The following is a 27,371-nucleotide window of genomic DNA, read 5'->3' on the forward strand; positions in this document are numbered from 1 at the left end:
ATTGGGCCAATCCCCTCCACTTATTTTACTCGTGCCTCAAGGTCATTATTATTAATATTATCCATTGTGACGTAATCCATTATCGTCCGTTCACTTCCATCCAATCTATACCAACTGCAGGGAATTGAATATTTATAGCTTTTAATTGCCATTTATTTGTGTTGAACATCAATTTATGTCTAACATGTATTTATGTTTGCAATATTTTAACTTCTGATTACTCTACTTCATTGCTGTACGTTGTTTTATTTTTGTTATCATTGTGGTGCCCCAGGTCACTGTTAGTGACGAGACTCACAGCTGGTCTCCTGACTTCTCACCTGGTTTGCACAAAATAAAGTTGAAAATATACTGTACTAGCTATACTACCTGGCTTCGCCCGGAACTTGGATTCACCACGCCCGGCCACCTTTGTCTCCCCAGTGGCGATATTCGCACACCACACCAGTTACTAGTTTGAGGCTAGGGGCGGCCCAGGACCGGTTCAAATAATCGTCACTGGTGGTGGCCGTCAGTGGGAATCGAACTCGGGTCGCCGGGTTCGTAGCGCAGCGTAGCGCTAACCACTACACTACAATGTGTTACGCTTCCACATGACAGATTTGACGTCACAGCTCACTTGCCGTGCAAAAAATAAATGCATTATTGAGCTCCCCCCCCCCCCCAAAAAAGTGTATTTTTATAATTTTTGCATGGTGTACAGTCTGGAGAGTACCCACATGGCAAATTTCAAGTTTGTTGCATGTCGGGAAGTACGCTAAACATTTTGAACAGACACACATAATCACAACTTTGCCTTTTATATATATGGAGATGACCTCTCTGACCCATCCTTTTCTTAAAATGCTTTTTTAATCTCCTCTCATCACACTTGTCGGACAGGCATCCGCAAGATTGTCAACACCTCCGATTTGACACCAAATGGTTACTTCATATTTCGCTCACGTACCTTCATCTACTGCAACACCATTATTATTTTAAGTTTTATCTCTTGACCACTACAATCTATAACCTTCACTTACCTCACCTTGTTTAATCCCACTACATCAAGTTGTAATTTTGTCCATCGCGCCCGCCACTTTGTTTATAATTCATGTTAACGTCACAACATTTTCAAAAGACATTAGATCTACCCTATTGCTCACTTCAGCAAGGAGACAATTTTTTTTACGTCACTTATATTGCCATCCCAAGCAAAAAATATATAATTGAGTGTCACCGTGTCTTTCAAATCGGCATCACCGTGTCTTTTAAATCAGCGTTACCGTGTTTTTAAATGAGCATTGGACAACTGCTCAACTCTATTGCAAGTCGGTGAATTCCTATGGCAGGGACCTACCTCTCTATGGAACAAGCATCGCCCTCGACTGCCAACCAAGCACCATCGTGGTGCTCACACTTGAACAATTCTATCAGGATGATGACGATGATGATGATGAAAAATATCTGATAACGTGGCAATAGACAAAGATTTAAACTAATGCTATGCATTGCACGTTTTCAGATGCGCTTCTGCGCACATCTGGAACGCTCCTCCTTCCGATATTAGGAAGCCACTGAAGCTATGCACTTTGAAACATAAATTGAAAACTAATTTCTTTAGAATTGCTTTTTGTGTTTCGCTTGTTGTCCTTCCCCCGCACCCCCGATTAAGATAGTTGGCTACGTACGGTGTGAAAGAAATCCAACATACACACATGACGACTGCGAGCGCTGGTGCTCTGTTCCTCCTGCTAAAAAAATATTCATTCCAGTTCGTGATTTATAGTGAAACTTAAAAGTGAGGCTATATAAGTGCGTGCAGTAAATCTCTAGTGTTGCCTGTTGCTATGTCAGCTGTTCTTCGCACGGAATATGAAACATTGCAAGGGAATTACATTTACAATAAGAATGTAAAATGAACCCGTTGCCTCTCACGCAAATAGGCATGTTACTTTGCAAAGAGCCATAGGTGCACATTTCACAGAGTACAGGCAAAATAGAACATGAAATATAGTCCTTTGGAAAAACAAAACACTGCATACGTTACGTCGAATCTTTCATCAGTTGATACGTAAAATATTCCATAAATATAAATCACCGTGCAATGATTAAACAAACCTGCCAGGTGGCATTGTAGACAGAGCCCTTGCAAGTTACGAGTTCGAATCGCGGTTGGGGATTACTCATACTTTCCAATACCATGACCTGTAAAATAAGTATCACTCTGTGGGTAGTAAACAGTGGTTGCCTTCAATAAGGACTGACTCTTGATAAAGGAATATGCAATTCCCAATGCTGGTTAAGGGCATCCCATACTGTAATATGACCAAATACTCCATCCCAAATTATAAGTGTTATTATGCATATTTACCCAGGGAAGCCTCACTGAATCTCAAGACTTTAGTTTTGGATGGTCCTGCCGAGCATTTGCAGTCGGAGGCGATGTTACTGCTATGTGTAATCTCAAGTGAGTCATTTGCTGGTAATGTTTCCGCATTAGGATGTTTGGCCCATATCAATTACATTATCCCGCAATTCCGATTTAGCACGGTTGGCTACGTACGGTGCGAAAAGAAGTTCAACATACATACAATGTATGTTGTGCATTGTGTGTTCAGTTGTGGGGGAAAACTAGAGAACCTGCAGCAAACTCATGCAGAGCAGAGGAAAATGTAACATCGTCGTACAAAGTCGCGAAGGGAACCCAAAGTTCTTCTTGATGCAAGGCACGAGTGTTATCACGGTGCCACCCCTAGGGGACCCAACCAAAAGCACTTTCAATCTTTCCCCCCTATCTGTCCACACTTCTCCAAGTTTTTGAAACGCAATTGCAATTTGTTTTGTATCACGCAGTATTCCCCAACGATGCAAGCAATTTTCTAGGTGATGTCACCGCGCTCGGAGTGCTCCACAAACGGCTAGCCAGAATTATGCGAAGCCAAGCTTTTGCAATTTAAAACGAATGTTGTTAATGTGTCACAAACGTGGGGGGGGGGGGGGGGGTCATGTGACGCATCGTGCACTTGCCACACCGCATAGTGAACATCGACGGACTATTGATTGAACTGAATTCATTCCCTGGGCTGAGCGCCCAGGACGAGGAAAGCTGACAACAGATCTTTAGCAATAAATGGCTCATGGCTCTGTGGTCAAAATGTAATACGCTGGGGCGTGTCAGGTAATATGATGCAGGACAATAAGTTATATTCACAAAATAGTTTTGATAAGAACATGATGCATTGGGTTGTATTTCGCCAGTCTGTGATGCGTTATCTTGATTGTGCTTCACTGTATTGGGTTGTTGGCGTGGTGTAGTGGTCACCGCGCTGGACTTGCGATCCAGCGGCCGCCCATTTAATAAGATCTCCTGGTGCAGCGGTTGAAACAAATGGTGGCAAGTTTATGTTTACTACCTTATCTGGTATGCAGGAAGTCGTGGTTTCAATCCCAACCCAGACGCCTGTAAATTTTGAGTTTGCATGTTCTAACTGTGGTCACGTGGATTTTTCTCCGGGTACCTCTGGTTTTACCATCCAGTTAGAAACATGCGTTTAGAGTATTTGGCTACAATACATTTGCGCGTGATAAGCCACTTCGTTAAGCTATCGTTTGTGGCCAGGTCGAGCCATATAGCTCAGTGGGCCTTGCCTGGCAACATAACAAAGTTTTAGTTCAAATCCTCCCAACTCTGTCCAACCAACAGTATAAATGTGTATACCACAGTTAGTCAATTGGTAGGTCGCATACGGTGGGGTAAAGTGTGGCTACGTCCACCTCTTTCAAGATGTCTGGGAAACGAGGAAGAGTAGGCCAAGTACCCTCCATAGAAGGCCTCTGCAGAGCTTCCTCAAGCAGAGGCCCTTCTGCCAGCAATGGCATGAGCGCCTTTGCCATCTTTTACAATTTTTCTGATCTTACCAATACCTAAAAGTTCAATTGGGACCAATGTATTTTTTTCTATTTACCTGGGAAAGATCGGCTGAATCTCAACACTCTTTTTAACAAGTCATACTGAGGAAATGTGGTCATTTCCTTATCGAGCATTGACACACGTTTATTGTAGTTGTGCATTAACTGGGAGTAAAGCGGTGGCATAGCGGTTAGCATGCTGCACTATGAACACGGTTCACCCAAACTCCATTCCTGGGCAAGGCGAACATCAGTGGTGAAAGACATCTGCCTTCACCAAACAGCACCGACCAGAGTATTGTCAAACTGTCCCCGTGACCAACGTCGAGTGAGTGGAGACACCTTGACAACCAGCAGTGGATTAATGAAGGGCTGCTCATTATCATTAATATAAGCTGTAGAAGCTCCATATTAGCACACACCTTGGGAGCAAGCACAAATGCTTCTATCCACATGAGTCGATTGTATCCGAAAGCTAAGCTATGGCTTCACTACACTCGTGTAATGCAAATATGATTCTTACAAAGGAACTTCGTCTATCTAAGCACACATAACAAAGACTCAACATCTGCCAAGGACACTTCGGCCTTTAGAGAAATGAACAAATAAAATAGGTGAAGTGTTCGGCTATGACCCTCCTGGGAAAATGTGTTCAGCTATGTGCTACGGAGAAAGGACATCACCAGAAAGGCGTTGCAGTGCTATTGACAAATGTGTTGTTGCTTTTGTTATTTGTGCTCATCTAAGGTGTGCTAATACACTCCAGCATCTGCTCGGTTTACTCAGCTGAGTTGAAGGTCATTTTAAAATGTCACCGTCGTCGGTCCAACTTTACGGCAAAATGCACTCCTGACGCTTCGCTGCTGTTTGGTGAAGCCACTTCGTGGGAACCAAATCATTCTTCTCGACACACACTGGCTGAGCGGATGAGCACACTGGCCTCTCAGACACCCAGCTGCCTACATGTTTATGCACAGAACGTTCGGGATTTAAGGCCGTGTGCAAATAGCATCGTAAAAAAAGTGTTTAACCAAAAATAAATCCCGTCGGATGCTGCTGGGGCCCACAATGCACAATTCACAGCCTGAAGATTGCGATCTCATAAGCTGGATAGGAGTCGTCTCGGTCCGTCACTCTTATGGGGTTCATAAAACTAGTACCGCTGTGTAAGAAGTCAAAGTTATGTTGCTTTGTGGAGAGACTGCCGCTCTCCATACGAATGTGGAATTTCCACCACTGTGCTGATGGTCTGGAATGGTCGTCCATGTATGGATAGCGGCTCTCACATTCGCTGGAAGCGATTTGGTGTGGCGAGGCTGGGTGTCACGACATAACCAACCGACGTGTGTTCGTATCAAAATACAGCTCAATTTAAAAAAACAGGACGAGAGACAAAAAGTGAAACACGTTACATGGACAAAAAGAGTACTGTGTACGTGGTCCCGTGTCTATAATTTAGTCAAACTGGGACAGCGTTGCCGGATCACCAAGAGTTGGAGCGTGCGCAAGTCACCAGTCTGCAGGCCTAATGGGGAGACTGGAGGAGGAACCTCTTTGGGCCTGCAGATGGGTGCGTGTAGGAGGCCGTAGATAACAACGGTGGATAACAAGCGAGGTGTTGTTATCCACTACTCCTCGATATTTTACGTGCCCCCACTCAGCAACAACATCCACCGGTGTGGTGTAGGCTTGCGCTTTTATGTCAATGATACCCCGTTCTTTATCTCGCTGTATGGTTTTGGCAGGGATGAGGCTGTTTCAGTGCTTAAGCCTGTTTTGTTTATTGAAACATATACTTCGAGGCAGCAATGTGTCCTTGAGCTAAACAGTGATACAACTGATGCTCCTATTATTGCCTTGCAGTTCGTTATTCAAGTAACCCTGGACCACGTTTGATTCAACATGACCCCCCCCCCCCCCACCCTTGTTAAGGTTTGTATCAGTAAAACTGTGAAGGTTTATGTTTGTTTACCTGAGCAAAACTGCCAGACTCATGGAGGCAAGACATGGATCTGGTGCCTTCGTTGTACCCGGCACAGACTACCACAGCTTGCCAGTCTGCCCAATAATCTAACATGTGGGACCACAGCACTGCACAATGCAGCTGCCTGTACACTAAGACCCAACTCAGGAATTACATTACAGTACTCTAGTAATTAAGTCACTACACTTGCAGTCTATAGGATTCAGAATGAACCTGGAAGTTTCCCTTTTACTTTTTAACACCTTGATACCTTGGCACAAAGGAATTTTGCATTACTCGTTTTCCCTATGACCCTGTCTGAAATCTTCAACAAAGATTTCTACTTGTCCCTTGGGTTAAACTATACTCTTAGGGACACAGGACTTTCTGTTTAATGGACAAACATTATGGATCTCATTCTCCAAGCGAATTAGGGACTTCAAAAAATCGATAAATGAATCAATTTGAAGCTGTAACTAAAAATATCCCATCTCCTCCGCCCTTTAAACTGTTAATGTTTTTTTAAATATTTAACAATTGCAGTATTAACTGCGTCGCCAATTCCTCATAGCACTAATTCCCGTAATATTTACTTAATAACCCGATTAACCAATTAACGCGTAACTAGAGTCACTATGCAATAAAACCTTCGCTTCATTACCAACATAATGCACTTTAATATAATTAAGGATAGCCTATTTTCACCAAACCTAAATAGATTCCAATTATTACGCTAATTTAACCTGCAAGTCACAAACTGACAAATCAACTCTATGAATGAAACTGGATCACGTACAGTGAGGAAAAAGTATTTGATCCCCTACTGATGTTGTACGTTTGCCCACTGACAAAGAAATGATCAGTCTATAATTTTAATGGTAGGTTTATTTGAACAGTGAGAGAAAGAATAACAACAAAAAAATCCAGAAAAACGCATGTCAAAATTTTTATAAATTGATGTGCATTTTAATCAACATCTGAATGATTCAGAGGACAACTGGGTGAAAGTGTTGTGGTCAGATAAGACCAAAATGGAGCTCTTTGGCATCAACTCAACTCGCCGTGTTTGGAGGAGGAGGAATGCTGCTTATGACCCCAAGAACACCATCCCCACCGTCAAACATGGAGGTGGAAACATTATGCTTTGGGGGTGTTTTTCTGCTAAGGGGACAGGACAACTTCACCGCATCAAAGGGACGATGGACGGGGCCATGTACCGTCAAATCTTGGGTGAGAACCTCCTTTCCTCAGCCAGGGCATTAAAAATGGGTCGTGGATGGGTATTCCAGCATGACAATGACCCAAAACACACGGCCAAGGCAACAAAGGAGTGGCTCAAGAAGAAGCACATTAAGGTCCTGGAGTGGCCTTGCCAGTCTCCAGACCTTAATCCCATAGAAAATCTGTGGAGGGAGCTGAAGGTTCGAGTTGCCAAACGTCAGCCTTGAAACCTTAATGACTTGGAGAAGATCTGCAAACAGGAGTGGGACAAAATCCCTCCTGAGATGTGTGCAAACCTGGTCGCCAATTACAAGAAACGTCTGAACTCTGTGATTGTCAACAATGGTTTTGCCACCAAGTACTAAGTCATGTTTTGCAGAGGGGTTAAATACTTATTTCCCTCATTAAAATGCAAATCAATTTATAACATTTTTGACATGCGTTTTTCTGGATTTTTTGGTTGTTATTCTGTCTCTCACTGTTTAAATAAACCTACCATTAAAATAATAGGTTGATCATTTCTTTGTCAGTGGGCAAACGTACAAAATCAGCAGGGGATCAAATACTTTTTTCCCTCACTGTATATGATTGTGCTTATGACGTCACTGCACCTACGGAACGACCTGGATCAAGAATCTCTTTGACGCGCTGAGAGTTGAGCTGCTGTTCACGCCCGATGATGCTGGGTGTAATTTCCAGGGAAAAACGTCGAATATAAAATTGTGAAATTGTTCTTGCTTTTCAACACTCAGATTTGATGAAAAACCTGATCAATTGGAATATTTTCCCACGTAACAACTTCATTTGATTGGCTCTGTCAGGTAGTGGAGGGTATAGATTAAAATAGACAAACCTACATAATCAAACGCAAACCTAATTCTCGATTGTAGTATTACAGTTTATCTTGTTTTATTTTTCCCAAATGAATTCAAATTATCGCGGTCATGTCGTGAAGAAAAAAAACATCCATACGAAACTCTCACAGCCAGCAATGAATCACCTTGTGTCAGAGAATGGCCCTGAACGATGTTGTACATATTTCTCAAACGAACTTCAGTACACACTACACCGTTCCATTTACATGCCCTGCACGAAGTGTTCATCACATCATCCAAAACCGACATTTTCAATTATCAGACCAGGATGAGGCTATAAAGTTGCTAGACTTAATTGGTGGGTAGTAGCTACCTGGACTCAAACTCAGGTTTCTCAGCATTGCTGGCTCAGTGCTGACCCTTAAAAAGACATCCCGCTTTACTGTGCCCTATTCTCGATGGCAACGCACCTTGGGACTACATATTGTGAAAGGCGCTGTTTATATAAGCTTGATTATGTATTTATTAATTAAAATAGAACTGGCAAAATATCTCAAAGCAGGACCCCCATGAAATTGTGTCTTAGAACTCAGGAGGTATTTTCTAAATGACATAAAAGGTCCTGAGTTTTCTGTACTGTGATGAAGATAAGAATCAACAATATGCGTAGTTGTTCATTGCATGTACAAAAGCACAGTCTTATCCAGATCACAAATGCAATGCACGTTTGGACATCTCGTTTTTAGACCACAAACTGAAACACATGAATAAAACATGGTCAAGCAACAGGAAGCAGTGAAACAAAGACGTTAGATTGTTTTTTACCCTTATAGGACTCATCAGTATGGCAACAGTCATAAATGTTCGCTGCTACCATATGGAGAGGGCTTGTACCTTTACACGACGGGGAGCCATTAGCTTGCTGAATTGCAAGGATGATTCCAATCTTTAAACGGTGGGTTTTATCAACATATAGAGATGTGAATCACTGTGCTAGAGGTCAACTTTGAGAATCCATGGCTCATGTATTATTTCCTTACCATCAATTATAATAAAGTGATCTTTCTCTTTCACCCATAGAGTAGTTTACGGTTATTTCACAACAACAACAACAACGGTGATGCCATTTAACTTACTGTGTTAAGCTCACTGATGTACTTGAGCAAGTCATCTTGTAATGTCACCCCAATATCCTTGCTCTGGAAAACATTTGGAGAGAAAACAAAAGAGAACGCCGTTAAAACACCAAACCAGGCATGTCAACACATTACAGAAATGTAATTCCACACGTCACTCACCTCTGCTGCTAAAAGCGCCACGCGCAGTCCCAAACGCCTACCGTCTCCCCCCCTCCCCCATGTATAAATTCTCACACCATTAAGGATACGACAAGGAATGTAATATAGAAGCTTCGCTTAAACAAGCTTGCCTCTTTTCTAACTTTATGTCAATCTCCAGGGTATGGGGTCACCGCCCCCCCCCCACCCGCCCCTTCATCCTCTCCCTTTCGCACTGCCTGTGATTGTTTTTCTCATGCAGCTCGTATCCACCGACTGGAACTGTGAGGAGTATCCATAATGGAGGTTGTTTTGTGTTAGATCGCGTAAAGAATATAAATGTGCCGTTAAACCCGCCACCACCCGACACAGCCAACTAGTAAGGGTTGTCATGTAAACAGAGCATTCCAATTGGTCACTAGTACAGCACACCGGTGTGTTGGGGAGCCAAGACACAACATTTACAAACTGAGTACTCAGTGACAACCCTTACTAGTTGGCTGTGTCGGGCGGTGGCGGGTTTTAACGACACATTTATATATTTACGCGATCTAACCCAAAAAAATCTCTACTATGGATAATATTGGTCGCGAAAGCCTACGTGTTAAACTGTCAGGAGTACGCTCGACCCACAATCATTACACATCCCTACAAGAATGAGTGCCACTTTGCGGGATGGCAATGTCAAGTTGTCTTATGGAAACTGGGTCCTGCCATGGGAAGGAGGAAGTTTCCCCAACTGGCTCAGATTACAGCCCAAGGAGATGAGCACTACACCATTGTTAATTTGAGCAAGCACACAGCTGGGAATTATTTACTATTCATCTTCAATTACAAAATATCTTCAAACACAGCATCTAGGGTGTACTTGAAAGGCATATGGACAACAGTGAAACTTAAAAAAGAAATCATAATCCTAAATATAATTATGCCCCATAGTCTGCGGTACCTCCTAAATTCTGTGGGGGTTAAAATCCCAAAGTCTGTGTCTTCTCACGCATATTACAAGCTTGTAGCCCCGTGGCAATTTTTTTTTGGAACATTCTTAAAATTCCGCAAATTTTCATCGTCAATTTTCAAGTCATTATTCCGGAGCATCGCAAATTTTCGAATCAGTGAAAACAATCCCCCACATCACCATTCAATTTTGTAGAATGACTTTCTTACAATTATTAAATTTATTCCCAGGATTCTTTGCTTTATACATAAGAAAACCTCTGTGTGTAGACGTATACACTCTTATCACCATTTTTCTATCCGTTATTTTCAGTTATTCTCATCAAAAAAGCATCGTGATATCTCAGACGACTCCCAACTGTTTTTATAAAACAAGCATTAACTCATGCATTCGGGAACTCTTACCTGGCTCAGGGCTCAGCATTGGCAACTCCTTAAGTGGAAAGTCACCAATCAACCCTCAAAAAGCCGCTAGATGTTGCTGGATAGACCTTTCAAAGGAATTAAAAATGTCACTCGTCAATTTAGAAACTCTAAGACAGCACACCTTATACAGCGCCCTTCTTAAAAAAAAACTTACAATTGCTTCTCAATCCCGGAAAGTTGATGGATTTATAGCTCATCAATTGATTAAAAGGGAAAACCAAAATTTCGTGACTAAATCACTCGGTTGGCAACACTGTCAGGGATTGAACCTAAGTCCTCAAAGGATGTTGTGGTTCAATTATTTGGCATTTTCCTCATACCCTTTGAGACAATGAGCCTCTTGGACCGTCACGATTTCTTAAATGGCCAAGCTGGATTGGCTTCAACAAGAGAGGCACAGGTTCAGCTGAGCCCCGAGAGCATCTGCCCATCCCGGGGACACGTAGCTGCGGGCAGGAGATGGCCAAATGGGGCAATATTTCCTGTACATCTCAGCTGGGTGTCCTGCTCTCATTCCGCCTCCCACTGCCTACAGAGTGGATATTATTCTCATCAAAACCCCTCCCCCGGTGTGAGGGACATCTGCTCGCTACATCACTGACTCATTTCCCAGTGCCCTCTGTGCTACTTCAACCTCACTCGCTTGTTTTGCTCTTGATTCACTTTCGTGAAAGCCCGTGCCCCTTTTAAAGGGAAAAATTTGGAAATGATGAAGAAGAAATGCTATATCACTGAATGGCTTAAACTTGTGACACATGTTTACTCAAATAAGAGTTGTAATATGGACAAGTCTATACCATGTGTTCAACTAATCACATAGCCATATGGTACTTCTGGTTGGGTACTTGACTAACAATCAGAAAAACATGCCTTCAAATCCAGGCTAAGGCTGGATTTACCCAGCATTACTCCAGGGGCGATAAAACGAGTACCGCTTTATAAGAGAGGAGTAAGGAATTTGCTCTCCTGACTTGGCAGCCAATGGAAGAAAGCTCCATTCCACCTTCATTGGATTGAGGAGACACTTTAACTTTCTACTGGAAAGACAATCAAATTATTCTTAAAATCACAGATTATTTTTGAATGCTCGTTTGCAGTATTATTAATTCAGTAAGCCCAGGCTCATCTATGCTGTCTTACAATAAAGACATATTACGTAATAAGTGTTTAGTGCAACAGCCTTTCTTCGTGACAGATCATGAAGGCATAAGATTGTAACTTACAGGACACTATGGTCTCATGGAAAGAGATATGAATAAAAACAGCCGGAAAAAAAAACCAAGATATTCAATATGTAGGATGTGTTAAACATCAGCCCAACATCCCTCCAAGGTCATTACATTTAATATACATTTTTTCGGGGAAGTGGACGGTGGTCGTTGTGGAATTTCCTCCACCAGCTCAGGGCTGGGAAAGAGGAGATGAGCACGACCTGATGGGTGAATTTGAGCTTAGTTAAATTCCACGTATATCCACAACGTTTCAAAGGGTATCAATACGGAGCGACCGATGTCCAACAAAAGCTACGCACATTGGTGGGGGCCTTTGAGCATAGTTGCTGCATACGATGCGGTGAGTTAGTCGACACTGATCCCTGGGAGCTGTTACGCGTGCTTTTCAGGAGAACGGACACTGTTGCTGGCGTGCCTAGATTGGCTCACATTCCAGGACAAAATTGTACAAATTAAGATGCTGGTGAATGCCAGCTTTTGTTGACGTTTCTCAACGAAAAAAAAACCCCACCCCCCTCCCCAACAAAACAAAAGCATTTTTCTGAGAGAATGGAAGATTTCTTCAGGGGCATGGGAAGGAGCAGATAACAATGCCTAAATAAAAAGTCAACCATCAAAAGTGACTCTCTGCTCAAACCATTGATCATCTACATTGACAGCCCTGTTGCAAAGACCACATTCTATGAATCAGTTTCGGATGCAAAAAAAATTCCCAAATTTAGCATTTCCCAGGACTATTTTTACCTTCTTTTGGATTTCCGGTACATACACATGGGGAAAAAATATAAAACCTATTAGCATGAACTATCGTGATGTCATCATTATACCTCCTTTGCCAGTACCAAAATATAACAGGGGTTTTTCTCCTTTTTTCTGGCAACAAAACAAAAAAGGGGAAAAACCCTATTATATTTTGGTACTGGCAAAGGAGGTCTAATGATGTAGATGCTCAACCCGAGCCCTCATTACTTTGATAGTGGCATTGTCTTTGAGCTGTGTAACGCCTTTTGGCGTCTTCTGGTCGAGCACCAATTGGGTCGAGGCTCAAAAGAAAGCCGTCCCTTGGTGTGGACCAATCAGTTTCAAGGACAATGCCAATATGTTATCATAGTATGGTTTTTGTTTGCATTTTGACTGCAGGTATTGTGGTCAATGCAGACATGAATCCTTGTAAGAAGGTTTCAGTTTTGTTGCCAGAAAAAAGGTGGAAAACCCTATTATTATTATTATCGTGATGTCACCTAATGCCATGTGACACCACCTTCGGTGCGAAAAGTGCAGAAGTGGGAGAGTGGCATCACTTCTCGTTTTCAGACCGATCCAAAACAAAATGTGAATCGAGGCCTGAATTTTGGATTTCTCGGATAAAAAAAAAATTCCCCAAATCAGAAAACATTCCTACCACATTCCTATGACAGGGGTCAGTCTCTGTTTTAGACAATTTGTCTAATCTTCCCCACAAAGTGGTGCTTGTTTTATCAACCCCATAGGGAAGATGGGCAGGGTCAATCCCCATCTGAGATTTGAACTGGTGACCTTCCGATGGTGGTTGAAGTGGTCTGGAGAGCACCACCCGGCTGGAAGCCTCAGGCCATTCAATGGAGATGAGCTCTGTCCCCATGGCTCATTTGAGCAGAGGGAACGGTTGCCACCTGGCCTGGTTTTCCCAGGATCCATACTCTTTGGTTTGATTCGGTAAAGTCACGTAGGTAAAAATTAAACAACAAAAATCACGTTTCGGCCACAACACAAGCGGCCTTCATCAGGTGAAGGGATCAGGCTGTCTCGAGGACAGCGTTGGAGTGAAACACAGCCACGCTCAGACCGCGACCTTTTTTACCTACGTGACTTTACCGAATAGAACCAAAAAGTATGGATCCTTGCAGTCACGAAAGCTTTAAATCTAGAATTTTCCCAGGATCGTCCTCTGGGAAAACCTCCTGATCTATCTTGGGCATTCAAATTTCCCGGTGTTTGTCATTTGTGTAATAATGCACCACTCAAGACAATGCATTATATGTAGCTTCTCCTCCTCCTCTCAGTATTCTGAGATATTCTTTGCATCCCATGTCCCAGGTTTTTCATACCTCAGAGGGAACAACCCTAGCAGAAGGCTACTGTGGGTTAACAATATTGTACATACAGACTGTGCTTCTGACCTTTCTACTGCGTGCAACTCCTAGAAATGTGTTCCCCAATTTTCGAATAAATCTGAAAACTGTAAATGACATCACGTATATGACATCGCCGGCGTCCTTTTTATGAAGAAAAAAAAGTGTCGCGTGGAATCGGGTGACATTGATTTGTTTAGCACGCAGACACAAATATATAATGTCAATTATCCAAGAATAAAAGCAGATCCGAAATAGTTCTCAAAAATTATGAAATACAATTTTTTAAATCCGAAACTCCTGCGTAGTATCACTACATAAGTGTGTGCGTCTGTCCCGAACGTGTTTGTGTGTGCAATGTGCAAACGAGCAAGTTAAAGTGTGCTCTCTGTGCGTATGTTAGTGCGTTTGTACGCGAGTGGGGAGCGTGACCATAATAGTTAGCGCGCTGCCCTAACGAACCCAGCGACCCGAGTTTAATTCCAGCTCACAACTAATAACAGTGGCAAACATCTGAACTAGTTTTGGGCCTCTCCTAGGTCGACTCAACCTTAAATGAGTACTTGGTACAATATGCAAACATCAGCACTTGGAAGGCAAAAGTTAGCCAGGTATGGTGCTGGCCACAACACCCTATAATGTGCCATGCTTGCCTACATAGGTACTCGTTAACGGTACTTGTCCCAACAGTCTGTTAGGGCTACACGGGGATTCTTTGTCTTTGCATGTGAGCATGTCATGCATGAGACACACTGCATGCAAAGGCCACACTTCCTCTGCTATAAAACTGGTCTCTCTGCTTTTTCTCCAGGAACTCTGTTTAAAGTACGAGTCTGATTAAGCGCACTGGCGTGCTGGGCCATCTGCCAACAACTGTTTTTGGCACTCATTGTTCAGCGTCAACGCATCGCCACGCTAATTAACGGCAGCAAAAGAAAATCCACGGAAGCAGCCACCCTCATTACAGAAAGATGGCATTGGTGCGCAGTGGGGTCCGCTTGTCACCAGATTATACAACAGGCCCTACTCCCACTGCTGGTGTTATTTAACAGTCCGAATGGAGACACGGGCAGTGGTTCAACACGATGACACCGATGTATAAATAAGAGTAGAATAATGAAGTCATTTTAATGTGCCGTGCAAATCACGATGCAAACGTAATCCACATTCCTCTCTTATTGCAAAACACTAACTAGTTTTATGATCACAGGCATAAATCTGATGAAGATAAGAAATGTTACAGAGACTTTTTTTTCCAAGCAAATTATCACCCAGTATAAACACATTCTGGCTATAAAGCATTGGTTAACCCCAAACTGAGCACTGCATAATTTACCGATTGCAATCCTATATATTTCATTGATCAAACTACAAGTCGTTTATTAAATGCGACAATATTTGTCTTTTGAACAAGCTGGTAAGCTTGCCACATGAATGAGCAGAGGCTAGATTGTAATTGTAAGAGAGTCGTAAAAAGACAACGTGCAAGTGGAGCGGCTAGTTTGTGCTTCGTGCCATGAACCCAACGAGCTGTCTTCAGATTCCCCGTCAAAATTGGAATCAGTGGCGACTTATATTTGAACCAGTCCTTGGTGCACCTTCAGCTACCAGCACAGGCCAGCTTAGGAGAAAATGGTCAAACAACGTGACCACGACGTGGCGTGGTAGCCCTTCATCCAGCGGTGGATTGACATGGGGTATCATTTTTTATACACATTTTTATTTTTCGAAACAATAACGCTTGGTTGTGTCTGCCTGTTATGCACTGGAACATACCGGGAAAGCAAAAAAAACAAGCTGTAACACCCACAAGTTGGAACACCCATAATACAGGTTTTTTGTGTTGGTAAACCCGCCACCACCCGACACAGTCAACTAGTAAGGTTTGTCAAATAAAACAGAAAATGCCAATTCGTTACACCGATGTGCTGTATCGGTGTGCTGTACTGTTCTGACATTGTACTCGAAGGTTCAACACGGCCATTAAATACTATGCTTGGGCATTTTATGACAATAATACTACTAAATTCAACTTGTAACACAATCAGAATATTTTTTTAGACCAAATAAATCCAATGAGCTATGAAGCTCTTTTTCACAGATGTTCACCAACACGACCGCTCACCCTCGAAGCGAATGCCTGCGAGGAACCACAGACACGTGGAGATGTCAGCCAGATGGTGAGCCGGTGCCAAACTACCCCCCAAGCTACTTTTTTCAAGGTGTTATCGGCCAATTAATGAGCGCTTACATTTGGGAGGAAACCGAAGCACCCGGAGAAAACCCAAAGCGTGTGAGGGGCAACCCTGTCCCGTAAAGGTATTCTACTGTTTCAAGTACCACGTTCTCATGGCGAGCCAGGGGTATGGTACCTCGACACCCACGGAAAGGGAGTTTCACATGCGTGGTGATCCACCAACCCTTCCTGCCTCCACAGTGCTGGACTACAGGCCACGTGCATAGCCACCATCGCCCACTTTAGATTCGCTAGCACAATTAACAAACGTACCGCGAGAGCCCAATGAGTCTAGAGTTTCCAATTAGTTTGCGTTTCACTTATTTTTTGTATTCAATCAGTACCAATTTTTTTTCTATAAAGCTAAGCGGTTTAGCATTCTACACAGCCAAACTGCACCTATAATGTTATCACTGTGGCTTTTATTTGATTTCAGTAAGTTCTTGTTTTCTTCTCAGGATCATGTTTTAACGTGTGAAAGTACACACACGCACATACACAAACAAATGGGCCGAAGCAATCAGCGATTCTATCCTGCAGATCCACAGTTATCACGTGTATTGACACAGCTACAGTGGTACCTCGGTATACGTCGTTAATTCGTTCCAGAAGGTAGAAGGACTTATACCGAAAATGACGAATACCAAACGAATGTTTCCCATAAGAAATAAATGGAAAGGAAATAATCCGTTCACGAGTATAAGAAATAATATTTTATATGGCACATTATACATTAATGTGGTTGTATAAAATAATGTAGTCACCACTTATTACTAAAATGCATACGTACATTAAAATAAATGCATAAATAAAATTTTAAAAAATTGAAATTAAAATATAGCAAGGGTTGTGCACTGAACGAGATCTACAGGCAGACTGAGGAGCGGCGCTTTGTCCGAGTCGTGAACGGGTCTACGCGGGTACGCGGTGACTCATCCCGACCCATACAAGTTCTAGCAAGACGTCATATCCCACGCAAGACGTCGTATCCCAAGACATTTGTTTCTCGTCAAAACACGACGTGTACCAAATTCGACGTATTCCAAAGCGGTCGTATACCGAGGTATGACTGTACTTGTAAATTATTCCACGTTTATTGCTGCCTTTAACTCTAAATAACCTTGAGCCCATATTCTTTGGGTATTTTGGTAAAGTCACGTAGATAGGTTGAAAGGAAATAGCAAAAAACTCCGACGTGGCGATCACAACACAAGCGATCGCTTGTGATCGAAACGTCGGAGTTTTTTTGTTATTTCCTTTCAACCTATCTACGTGACTTTACCGAGAGACCCAAATAATATGAATTGCTGCAGTCACGAAAGCTTTAAGTCAAGATTTAACCTTGAGCCCAATTTAAATTTTGATGAAAGTCCGTTTTTATTGTTTTACTGGAGTGAAATTGCTCAGTGGGGAAAAAAAAAAGATGCCTTGAATATCACGAGGTCGGCAGCGACAATGCCGGTGATGCAGCGCACGTCTGACCTTCACGTGCTTCCTTCTGCCGGATCTTGCGGCTATCGTAGAGTCCACGTCTAAACTCACAAGGTCTTATCTTTCTGTATTCAACACATTCAGAATTAGAACCTTTATTTACGCTGGAGAAATCGGATGAGCCATGAAGCTCTTTTTCACAGATGTCCAGCAGGCTTGGGTCAGAAAGTCACAACAACAATACAAAAAAATATTGGAGTGCAAAGCATAGGAAAGTAAAGCAACTAATGAATAATAAATATGTAAAATAGATCAAGCATATCAGTTCAAATGGCATGTTTCCCCTATCCAGCCAAATGTATAAATGGGCACGGCACAGTGAGTCAAACTGGCAGGACCTACGTGGTGGTGGAGTAAAATGTGATTACTCCAACCTCATATTCTTGGTTCTTTCGGTAAAGTCACGTAGAAGGGAAACAATTAAATAATAAAAATAAATACAATTCTCACGACGTTTCGACTGCAACACAAGCAATCATCATCAGGTGTGAAAACCACAGCAAGAAAATTTGAAAAAAGTGGTGGTTTCAACGTTAAAAAAACCGCCACTTTTTTCTAATTTTCTTGCTGCGGTTTACACACCAGATGATGATGATGATGATTGCTTCTTGTGTTGCAGTCGAAACGTCGTGAGAATTGTATTGTTTCATATTTTTATTATTTTATTGTTTCCCTTCTACGTGGTGACTTTACCGAAAAGAAGCAGGAATATGAATCCCTGCAGTCACGAAAGCTTTAAATCAAAATACTCCAACCTCTTTCATGATGGACGTAGGCCAAATACCTCGCCAGCAGTGTGGCTGACCAAGCCATTTCAGGCCCGCACGTTTACGTCTACCGCTCGCTTATCCACCGTTAGGTACCACCGCAAAGTCTGTCTCGGCAACCTTCCATCCTCCACGCCGCACAGGTGCCCAACCAAAACTGGCTCTTCCCGATGATATCTTGCAGTGCTTTCCTGCCACATTCCATCGTGACATTCCAAGCTGCTTCCCCATATCCTCTGCCTGCTTACGCAACACCTACAAAGATCACGGGCAAACACAGCGCTCAATCACGACAACACACAAAGACCGCTGCCATATTTTGTGATCTGCGACGTCACAACCCACTGAGTGCCTGCACCTCATAATCCACCCCCCACAGCATGAGCTGGTTTCGTCGCTCCATCGCACCGCTTCGCCGTTCACCCTCCTCTCTCATACGAGCTCCATTCCTTGGCTGCTACTCCATCATTATTCTTGATCATTCGTCATAATCCTTCGAGGAATGTGTCCTACCCAAGCCCACTTTTTTTATTTGACAGCTCCAATGACGTCATTCACCAATGTGCTCGGCAATACACGCGTTCCTCTTTCTGTTGCTCATTTTTATTTTCAGCATGCACGTCTCCATGGTTGTTTTTGCGTTTTCATTGCCTCTTCATGAGACTCACAGAAATCGTGACAAATAATATAAAATACCGTATTCTCTGTATTATAAGACCCACCGATAAGTAAGACACCCTCCCCCACACTTGTGCACAGATTAAATAAAGTTATATAGGAGCTCCCACACAGACTCCAGATTTTTTAATGATCTATATTATAATATTTTACGTGTAAAATCCATTGAGATGGAACATCTCCTTTGCAAGGATGTCCACAGATTGAAAGGCCCCCACCCCCAACTAAAAATAATAATAAATACGTAAAAATTGGCTTGGAGATTAATCTCAATATCAGCAGCGTCTTTTCTTCTATTAAACGCATCATCGATGCTGTTATGTGCCATGCGCCTGGGTTGCTCTTTGACCAATGAAATTCCAGCCGAGAGGGCGGCGCAGCCTCTAGCCCAGCGGTTCTCATTTCCGGTCTCTACCCTGCGTGACCTCGGCCAGTGATAGCAGCCGCACACCCAGCCTCTGGGAAGGACCGATATCTCATTGACAGGAGAGCAAAATCGCGAGGCGCTGACACTGCAGTATGGGGCTGGGCTGGGTCACAGCCTCTGTGCCCCAGGATCGCTGGCTAGAAACCAGATCCCACTGTCCTTTGAAGGAGATGTCAGGTCTCCTCCCACTATCATTTTAGGAAATTAGAGGCCAGAGTAATGGAAAGACCAAAAGGCAACCACCCTTCTCTACGAGAAAAATATGTTAAGCATTTAATGAAGACGTGTGCATTCCTCTCACTTTTGACGTAATCATAATTCATGCCCATGGTTTTTGTTTGGTTGCCGCTAGCTGCGCCATATAATACATTGCCACGTAATTTACATAAAAAATGTAATTTCTTATCTTCACTTTATTTATTCAGGAAAGTGTCACTGAGGCTCAGGACTTGTTTTTCCAGAGGGGTCTTGCATTTGGATGTTTGGCCAATTCCATGAAGGAGTGTTTTGCACGTGCAAGGGGAATAGCACAAAGCTCCACACAGATGGATTCACAAACCAACTCAGCTATATGACATCGACATGCTACCCCGTGAGTCAGACAACCAGGGAGTCTCACAAACCGTTGTGCGATCCAAAGTGAGGCGTACAGGTAATGCACCAGCACTAGATGTGTAACAATTAAAATAATTCACTCCCCCACCCCACCCTCCCTCCCATAGATGTAATTATTTCTCGTAAATTTGGGTTCCAAATAAACTCAACGTTGTTGTTTTTCACGTTGCGGTGAAGGATAGTATCTCTAGTGGCTGCAGAGGTCACATGGGCCCATTACGTACTATATATAAATACTAATCAAAAAACACAATGTAACTCCAATAAGCTCTCCTGGGTAGTACAGACGTTTTACAAATTTTTGGTATAATTAAAAAAACAAATCACACCAAACATTTATGTTCAAATGTATGTGTAACTTGTATCTTATTTTGGGAGTCAAATTCTACAAAGCTGAGTGGATTCGAATGCCTTTTTAAAAAAAAAATGCCTCAATTTCAGCTCAAAGACACAATGTGTAGAGATTTAATTTAAATGCACTTTCAAACAATCCTTCAAAGCAGTAATTTGAAAGGCAGCATTTGGACAATGAACGTACATATATTTACTTAACTGAACATTATTTTAGATTTTGGGAAGTTTCTAAACCTCAGGGGATTCCGATTCTGATATATGTGGTCTTTTTAGCCCTAAATTCAATGTTTTGTTTGATTTTACGGTTTGAAATCAAGTAAAAGTGTTTCCATTCTCAAATGAGCATGCAATGGTGATCATCTCCACTACAGGTCCTGACCAATCCGTAGAAATTCCACACTGCCCTGCAATGCAATGCTGAAACACAATTTGCTTGTGTTTCCATTAAAATGTAAATCAATGTGTAAATGTGTGATTTATGACAGCACAGCAGGAGAGACACATTGATCTTCCATCCAACACGCCTTCCAGATCAATATCTTCCATTGGAAAACGACTTCGCATCACAGAGCCTGATCCACGTAATGGTCTCCTGCGTGAGACTGTGTGTTGCGAACTTCTTCTCTCAAGCTTTCGCCACGCACTACTGAGGCCATTTTCAGGGGCGGAAGATGAAGATGCCTGCGGTTTGTGCGTGGCGAAACCTTGAGAGAATTCTCAAGATGTGGTCGAACCCTGAAGACCACACGTGGATTGCAAGACCATGAAAAGGTTCATGCTCCGCCTCTGGATACCCAAGCATCGTGGGCAACAGCCATCGTGAGCACCAGGGTCGCATGTACCAACACCAATGTACGTTGAACTTCTTTCACACCGTACGTAGCCAACAATGCTAATCAGAGGTGCGGTGGGAGGACAACGAATTAAACACAAAAAGCAGTTCTCAAGAAATAAGTGTTCAATTTATCATTTAAAATTGCATAAGCTCCTGTGGCGTCCCAATACAGGAAGGAAGAGTGTTCCAGATGGCCACGAAGCACATCTTAAAGCGAGCGATGCAGTGACCATCTTTATTCGATGGTTCGCCAACAGCCGCTGCTGCGAGGACGACCGGAGTTTGCGGGATGAACATGCAGCCAGTGGCATTCAAGTGCCGCATTCAATTACTGTAATACATTGTACCAAGGGTGACGGAAGATGGATGAGTTTGCAGACGCGAGACGGTGGCTTGGAAAAGCACACATATTGCGGGCACGCATGGGGTGTTTGCCGAGGGATCAACCTGCCCTGCACTTCAAAGGGCCCCTTGCCGGCCTAAGCATCACATCCTGGCCACGCTCACAGCTGTGCTTGCAGCTCACCACTCTGGGGCAAACACACACTGCGGCGGCTATCACCAAACAATGAGTGTTCAGTGGAATAGTAAAAACAATAACAGTGTCAATAGCATAGCTGTGGATGCTGCCACGGTGGTGCACTGCTTCACACATCGGATTTGCAAACCAACTGGCACAGGTTTTGATTGATCTCCCGGCACGGCGGTAGAAATAACGTGCGAATTATACAAATGCCCCCCCACTTCTGTTCAATCAGCATTATAAGTGAACTCACCACGGTTAGTTAATTGGTAAACCACACGTGGTGGGGTAAAGTGTGGGTAACTCTTCCAGGACGTTTGGCTAGTGTGAGGTAAATAGTCCGAAATATCCTCTACGAGAGTGCTCTCTAGTCGAGGCTCTACTGCCAGCAGTGGCATCAGTATGCAATTGCAGGAATGTACCTCTACCTAAATTATTTGTAATGCCAGGAAGTTGTTTGAAATATAATTCTGGGGTGTGGCTTCGTCGGCAGAGCAATGACAATCCCCCATCACAATATCAAAGTTTGATTTCCGGCCAGGGGATAAATTATCATCATCAATTATCATAAGCTGAATAGACTATCATCAACCATCGCCATCATTACTCTAAGGCAAGGACATGAAGCACAGCTTCGTGAGCGAAATTAGAACCGCAAGTTTCCCTTGCTCCATGCGAGTTGAGTTTGTGCGATTTTGCTTATACGCGGGCAACCTCTTTCTATCCAAAATTTGCTACATGCAGTTTGAATTCCCTCATATGCGGCCGGACGTGGGACAACACTGTGTGTTTACTGTGTGCGCTAAGCGGCAGCCAGTTGTCTCCTCGTGCGGTTTCTTTTTGCGCACCGACTTTTGGGAAAGCATCAACCGTGCAAAGTGATGGAAACCTGTCCTGTTGATAAAACATTTTCCTGGCCTCGTTAATGTAGAACTGTCTCTGATGAATGGTGAGCACCGTCCAATTCTGGCGTAAGTATGGGAACAATTTGACCCTTTGTTCATATATTTGAGACATGTTTAATAATAAAAAAACGAATTTCACTCCTATGAGATTCACATTCACTGAATACCAATCAGCTGTCACTGGGGGGGAAAAAATAATAATTTGATCAAATTTTGCAACCTGAGGAAATGTTTTTTTCCTGGCAGACCTCGGTTCCAATGGGCACAAACATGCGTGTGCAATGAAACATTACGCAAAGGGGGTCTTTAATGTACACATTTAAAGCAGTCTGCACCCTGATATTACCGCACAATTGTTCGCTTCGCGGCTAGCATTTATGCTCAAAGGGGTGCTGTTTAAATGACACAAATGGGTTTGAGCAATTGATAAAATTATTTTAAAGAATATACATTACTTAAAAAATTCTGCTATTCAAGCCCAGGACATATTTAAACATCCTAGTTTAATATATATTTAATATATGCAATGTGGAAGCTGTGCAAGAGAATGAGAATTAGCACAGTTGGCTACGTACGGTGCGAAAGAAGTTCAACATACATGCACACAGCATGCCACTGTTCCCCCCACGTGCTGAAACATTCCTGCATTTAAATATTATCATAAAAATTGTGGTTGTGTCAGTGAACAAAGCCAGCACCACTAGGACAATGAGTTTTAGCCAAGGTGGATGACCAAGACACAATGGGCCAAGTGTGTTTTCTTTCCTTCTCTGCCTCTGGGCAGGTGACTGGTTCACGTTCTCTCCACCCTTTCCAAACTCATTCTTTCATTTTCATTTCAGCACAAAGAGTCAATTTTTTTTCAAGTTGTCAAGGAGTGCTCTCCTCTTTCCTACCTCTCGGCCTCTTTTCCCCAAACCCCGTTGCTTCTAGAGCTTCCTTCACCAACCCTCATCGCATAAACCCACGTCACAGATCTCCCTTGCTTTCCCTGAAGAGATATCGGTGATGCTGCGATTTCACGCCGAGTGAGAAACCAGACCCGGGTCGCGCCGTGGTGTTACTGGGAGGGCCCAACCCGGCATGTTTCACGTTCAGACGTGCAGCTCCATAGGTGGCGCACATTCCCCTCCAACCCACCCCACTCCTTCCCTCTTCCTTCCCTCTGCAGCTGGAGGCAAGTAATCATGAAACCTTTTTTTTCTTTCAAGTACTCAAATACATATATACATTTTCACGATGTATAATGTATCCTTATGTTGGCTTCTGTGATCTCAAGCACAAAGCTGTTTGTATTTTTGCCATTTTCGGCCGTGTTTAATATAGGTTGTCGTTAATGAAAGCAAAGCCCTTGCTTTGATCTAAGGGCGGGATGCCATTTACCATGTGTATCTTCCAATGACCCCCGTAACATTGGCGGAGTGGGTGTCGATGAGCTCGTAAACTTCTTAAAAAGAGCACATTGAGGTACGCACCTGAACTTCGTCAGCTCAGCAAGACCGGTGTGGAAATCCAAACGCAGTCTACTTGTCTGGATCACAAACTGGGCCAGCCCACTTCACATATATATTATTTTCCACTGCACAACTGATTCATGACGGGACTGTGCCGAGCCTGCCTGGCACAACTTAAGGAGATGCCAGGTTCTTTTTCCACTGCAGAATCCGAGCCGTGCCACTGATATCACATGCAATGAACAAATCGCTGTCTCTTCTGTTGTTGTAGCAAAGTGAGCATGCCCAAACTCGCAATGGACCGTTGCTAATTTGCATTTGAGGCCTGGAGTTGGTGGTTTAATTTCACATTTATAGGAGTACCTTTATATCCACAGGATAATTATTACTGACTCCCCATGAAGTGGTCCTTATTTCTTATATTCTGGAGATATAACGGGATGAGGTCATCCCTGACTGAGATTTGAACTCACAAAGCATTGAACTACAAAGTACAAATAACGAATCACCGTTCTAACTGCTTCACCACCTGGGTAGGATCGATGCTGTTTGAAAGGGTTGTTAAAATAGACCGAAAAATGTTTTTGCCATTTCCCTCGACGCTGTAAAAACCGGTGCACAAATCTAAAACGATAAAAATAACGTGCAATGTTTTGCCCCATTTAAGAAACATTGCTGGACAAAACTGTGTCTTTTCCAAGGGGCTTAGTGCTGAGGAACGCAAGAGCTCACGTTCGCCGGTTTAACGAGGTTTTAAACAGGAAATACAACCGGATTTCTCGCCCTTTCCTTACACAGTCATTGCTTTTTCACCCCCCCCCCCGCACCGAAGCCCCCCCCCGCATCCGACCTTTAGACAAGATTACACAGAGCCTGGTAGATTTTAAAAAGACAGAGGGCCACCCCTCCCCCCCTTGTCCTGTCCACTCAGGGCTCTGTGTAAACACAAGCGATGGGAAAGCACACAGCGCACAGCTGTCCGGCTGGCCCTGATGAGCCAACACAGCGGAGAGGCGACAGGCACATATTCCCACGTGGGAGATTAAAGGGTTTCTGAGGAAAGCTTGGGAGACAACGGCAGAACACCAGAGGCCCACACCCTTTACATACACATTACAAATCGTTGAACTGTGTCAAAAGAACCTGGAAGTGAAGGATCCCTTAGCAAAGCTGCTCTTGTGTAGAAAGCGGAGACGGGACAATGGCTTTCGCGGTTGTGCTGTACGGCTCTCCGATTGTGTCTTTGGGGACATCGTACAAAAAAAAACCACGCAGATGGACGTCATCCAAGGCATTAAACTTGGTACTTCCCAAAAATACCTCGGACAGAAAGTGTAAATATCTCCCCGCTGAAACACTGTTTCTGGTTCTAAGTCAGTGGTGGTAATTCCACATTTCATTGGCAGGGGAAAGTATTTCCATTTGATGGCCACCATGGCAAATTCATCTATCTCCTGAATCTGTCATGTCCTTACCCCCAGAGCCACATCACCCCAATACTGCAGTCCCTCCACTGGCTTCCAATTCAATCCTGAATAAACTTCAAGATCACACACACGATCTTCAAAATCCTCCATAAACTTGCCCCTGCCTACCACTCTTCCCTCACCTCACCTGAATCCCCTCCATGCACTCGGTGCTCCAGGAACTAAGGCCGTCGATCAAATCAAAGCCTCCGGTCAACCTTTGCTCAGTGGAATGTCGCATCTTCTTCTCTATGGCCCATAGACTCCAACTCTCTTGCCCCTGCCATCTGTGCCGTCGACTCCCTTCCCCTGTTTAAGTCCAAGGTTTAAAGACTTTCCTCCGTAACATGTCCCACTGTTAGAACTTATTTTTGTGTTTAGTTTGTTGTCCTTCCCCCCGCACTTCTAACTAGCACAGTTGGCAACGTACAGCGCAAAACAACTTCAACAAAGATACATACATGATACTGTACAAATCAAAATTGCATTGTACCTCTCATCCACCCCAGATGTAAGATAGGATGTGAACTTGCGGTCTTCCGATTAATTGCCAGATGGACGTTCTAACCAACTCTGGCGCCTCAATGTTTCTGGTGTTATAAGAACTATAACACATCGACCTCGTAAAGCAAGTTTGATTCCTATTCTGGAAGCGTCAAATTCATTATTTTACTACTATTTCTTTCGACCCAGCAGTGAAAATGCCGTGCGCTACAGTAAAATTGAATAATGGATTACGAGTGGTGGAGTAAAGTGTGGGTAGATACACTTCTTTCAAATTACATTGCCTTTACAAAAACACGCCATCTGTTACATATAAATATTTTTTACGTGCCGCATAAGCATTATGTGGCATAAATATGATGCATGTTGGAACATAGTGCAGTGCTTGTATATATTTCTGCTATTGCTCAATAACATTTATGGAAACCCTTTTTCCACCCAATAAATCCCTCAAAGAAACAACACAATAATAAAAATTATAAATAAAATGAGTGTGGCCTTCCGTGGGACAACTTCACACATTGCAGTGAACTTACAATTTATGAATTTAAACTGAAAATAACATATAAACAAACGGGATTGATGTACGAAAAGTGGGATTATGCCTTCGCCTAATCCTTTCAAACTTTTTATGATTAAGATTGTGCCGTTTCCTTCAACAGCAAGGATGCCCTCGTTGGCACAAATCATACCGTGGAATCTTTTTTGGAACAAAACGCTTGTAATCCATCGGTTTTTTACGAGGATTTACATCAAGAATTCCTGGCAGTCCATCTAAAAAACAAGCAAAACCTCTGTTTTTTTTAAAATAGCTCATCTCTCCAGTCACACACACAAACCCTCACATGCTGTAACACAAAAGTGGTGAAACACCAGTGCTAATGTGAAAGGTACAATTTGTGTTAACAGTGTCTCTTGGGGGAGTGCATCTGTGACAGTAATCGCAGACAGAACACTGCGATTTCAATGCCCTCTGAACCACGATCTACACCAAAACTACGGCGAACATACGTGGGTTACCCCAATTACTTATTCGCATTAATATAAAACAGCTGCTAATTGTTGTGCAGAAACCTTATGTAATATTAAGAAACCCCCTAACCTTCCCCATGATATACTTCATCCAAACCTTGTTAAATTGTCTTATAATACATCTTAAATTACATTACTAAATACAATGAGTTTTTTTATTTATTTAATTTAACCGTGCATGGCTAGTGATT

General features: G+C 43.0%; 1 protein-coding gene across 5 annotated transcripts in view; it reads right to left on the reverse strand.

Moving 5' to 3' along the window:
* LOC116942314 (SLIT-ROBO Rho GTPase-activating protein 1-like) overlaps positions 1-27,371 on the reverse strand; it is a 228,866-nt gene that overhangs the window by 104,748 nt on the left and 96,747 nt on the right. For all 5 annotated transcript variants that reach the window (XM_032954047.2, XM_032954044.2, XM_032954045.2 and 2 more), the window contains exon 4: positions 9,027-9,089. In XM_032954047.2, coding sequence (XP_032809938.2) covers positions 9,027-9,089 — 63 coding nt within the window. The remainder of the gene's footprint in view (positions 1-9,026; positions 9,090-27,371) is intronic.

This window comes from Petromyzon marinus, chromosome 14 (genome assembly GCF_048934315.1).
Source record: "Petromyzon marinus isolate PM22_M1 ecotype Great Lakes invasive population chromosome 14, UKy_Petmar_22M1.pri1.0, whole genome shotgun sequence".
NCBI lineage: Eukaryota > Metazoa > Chordata > Hyperoartia > Petromyzontiformes > Petromyzontidae > Petromyzon > Petromyzon marinus.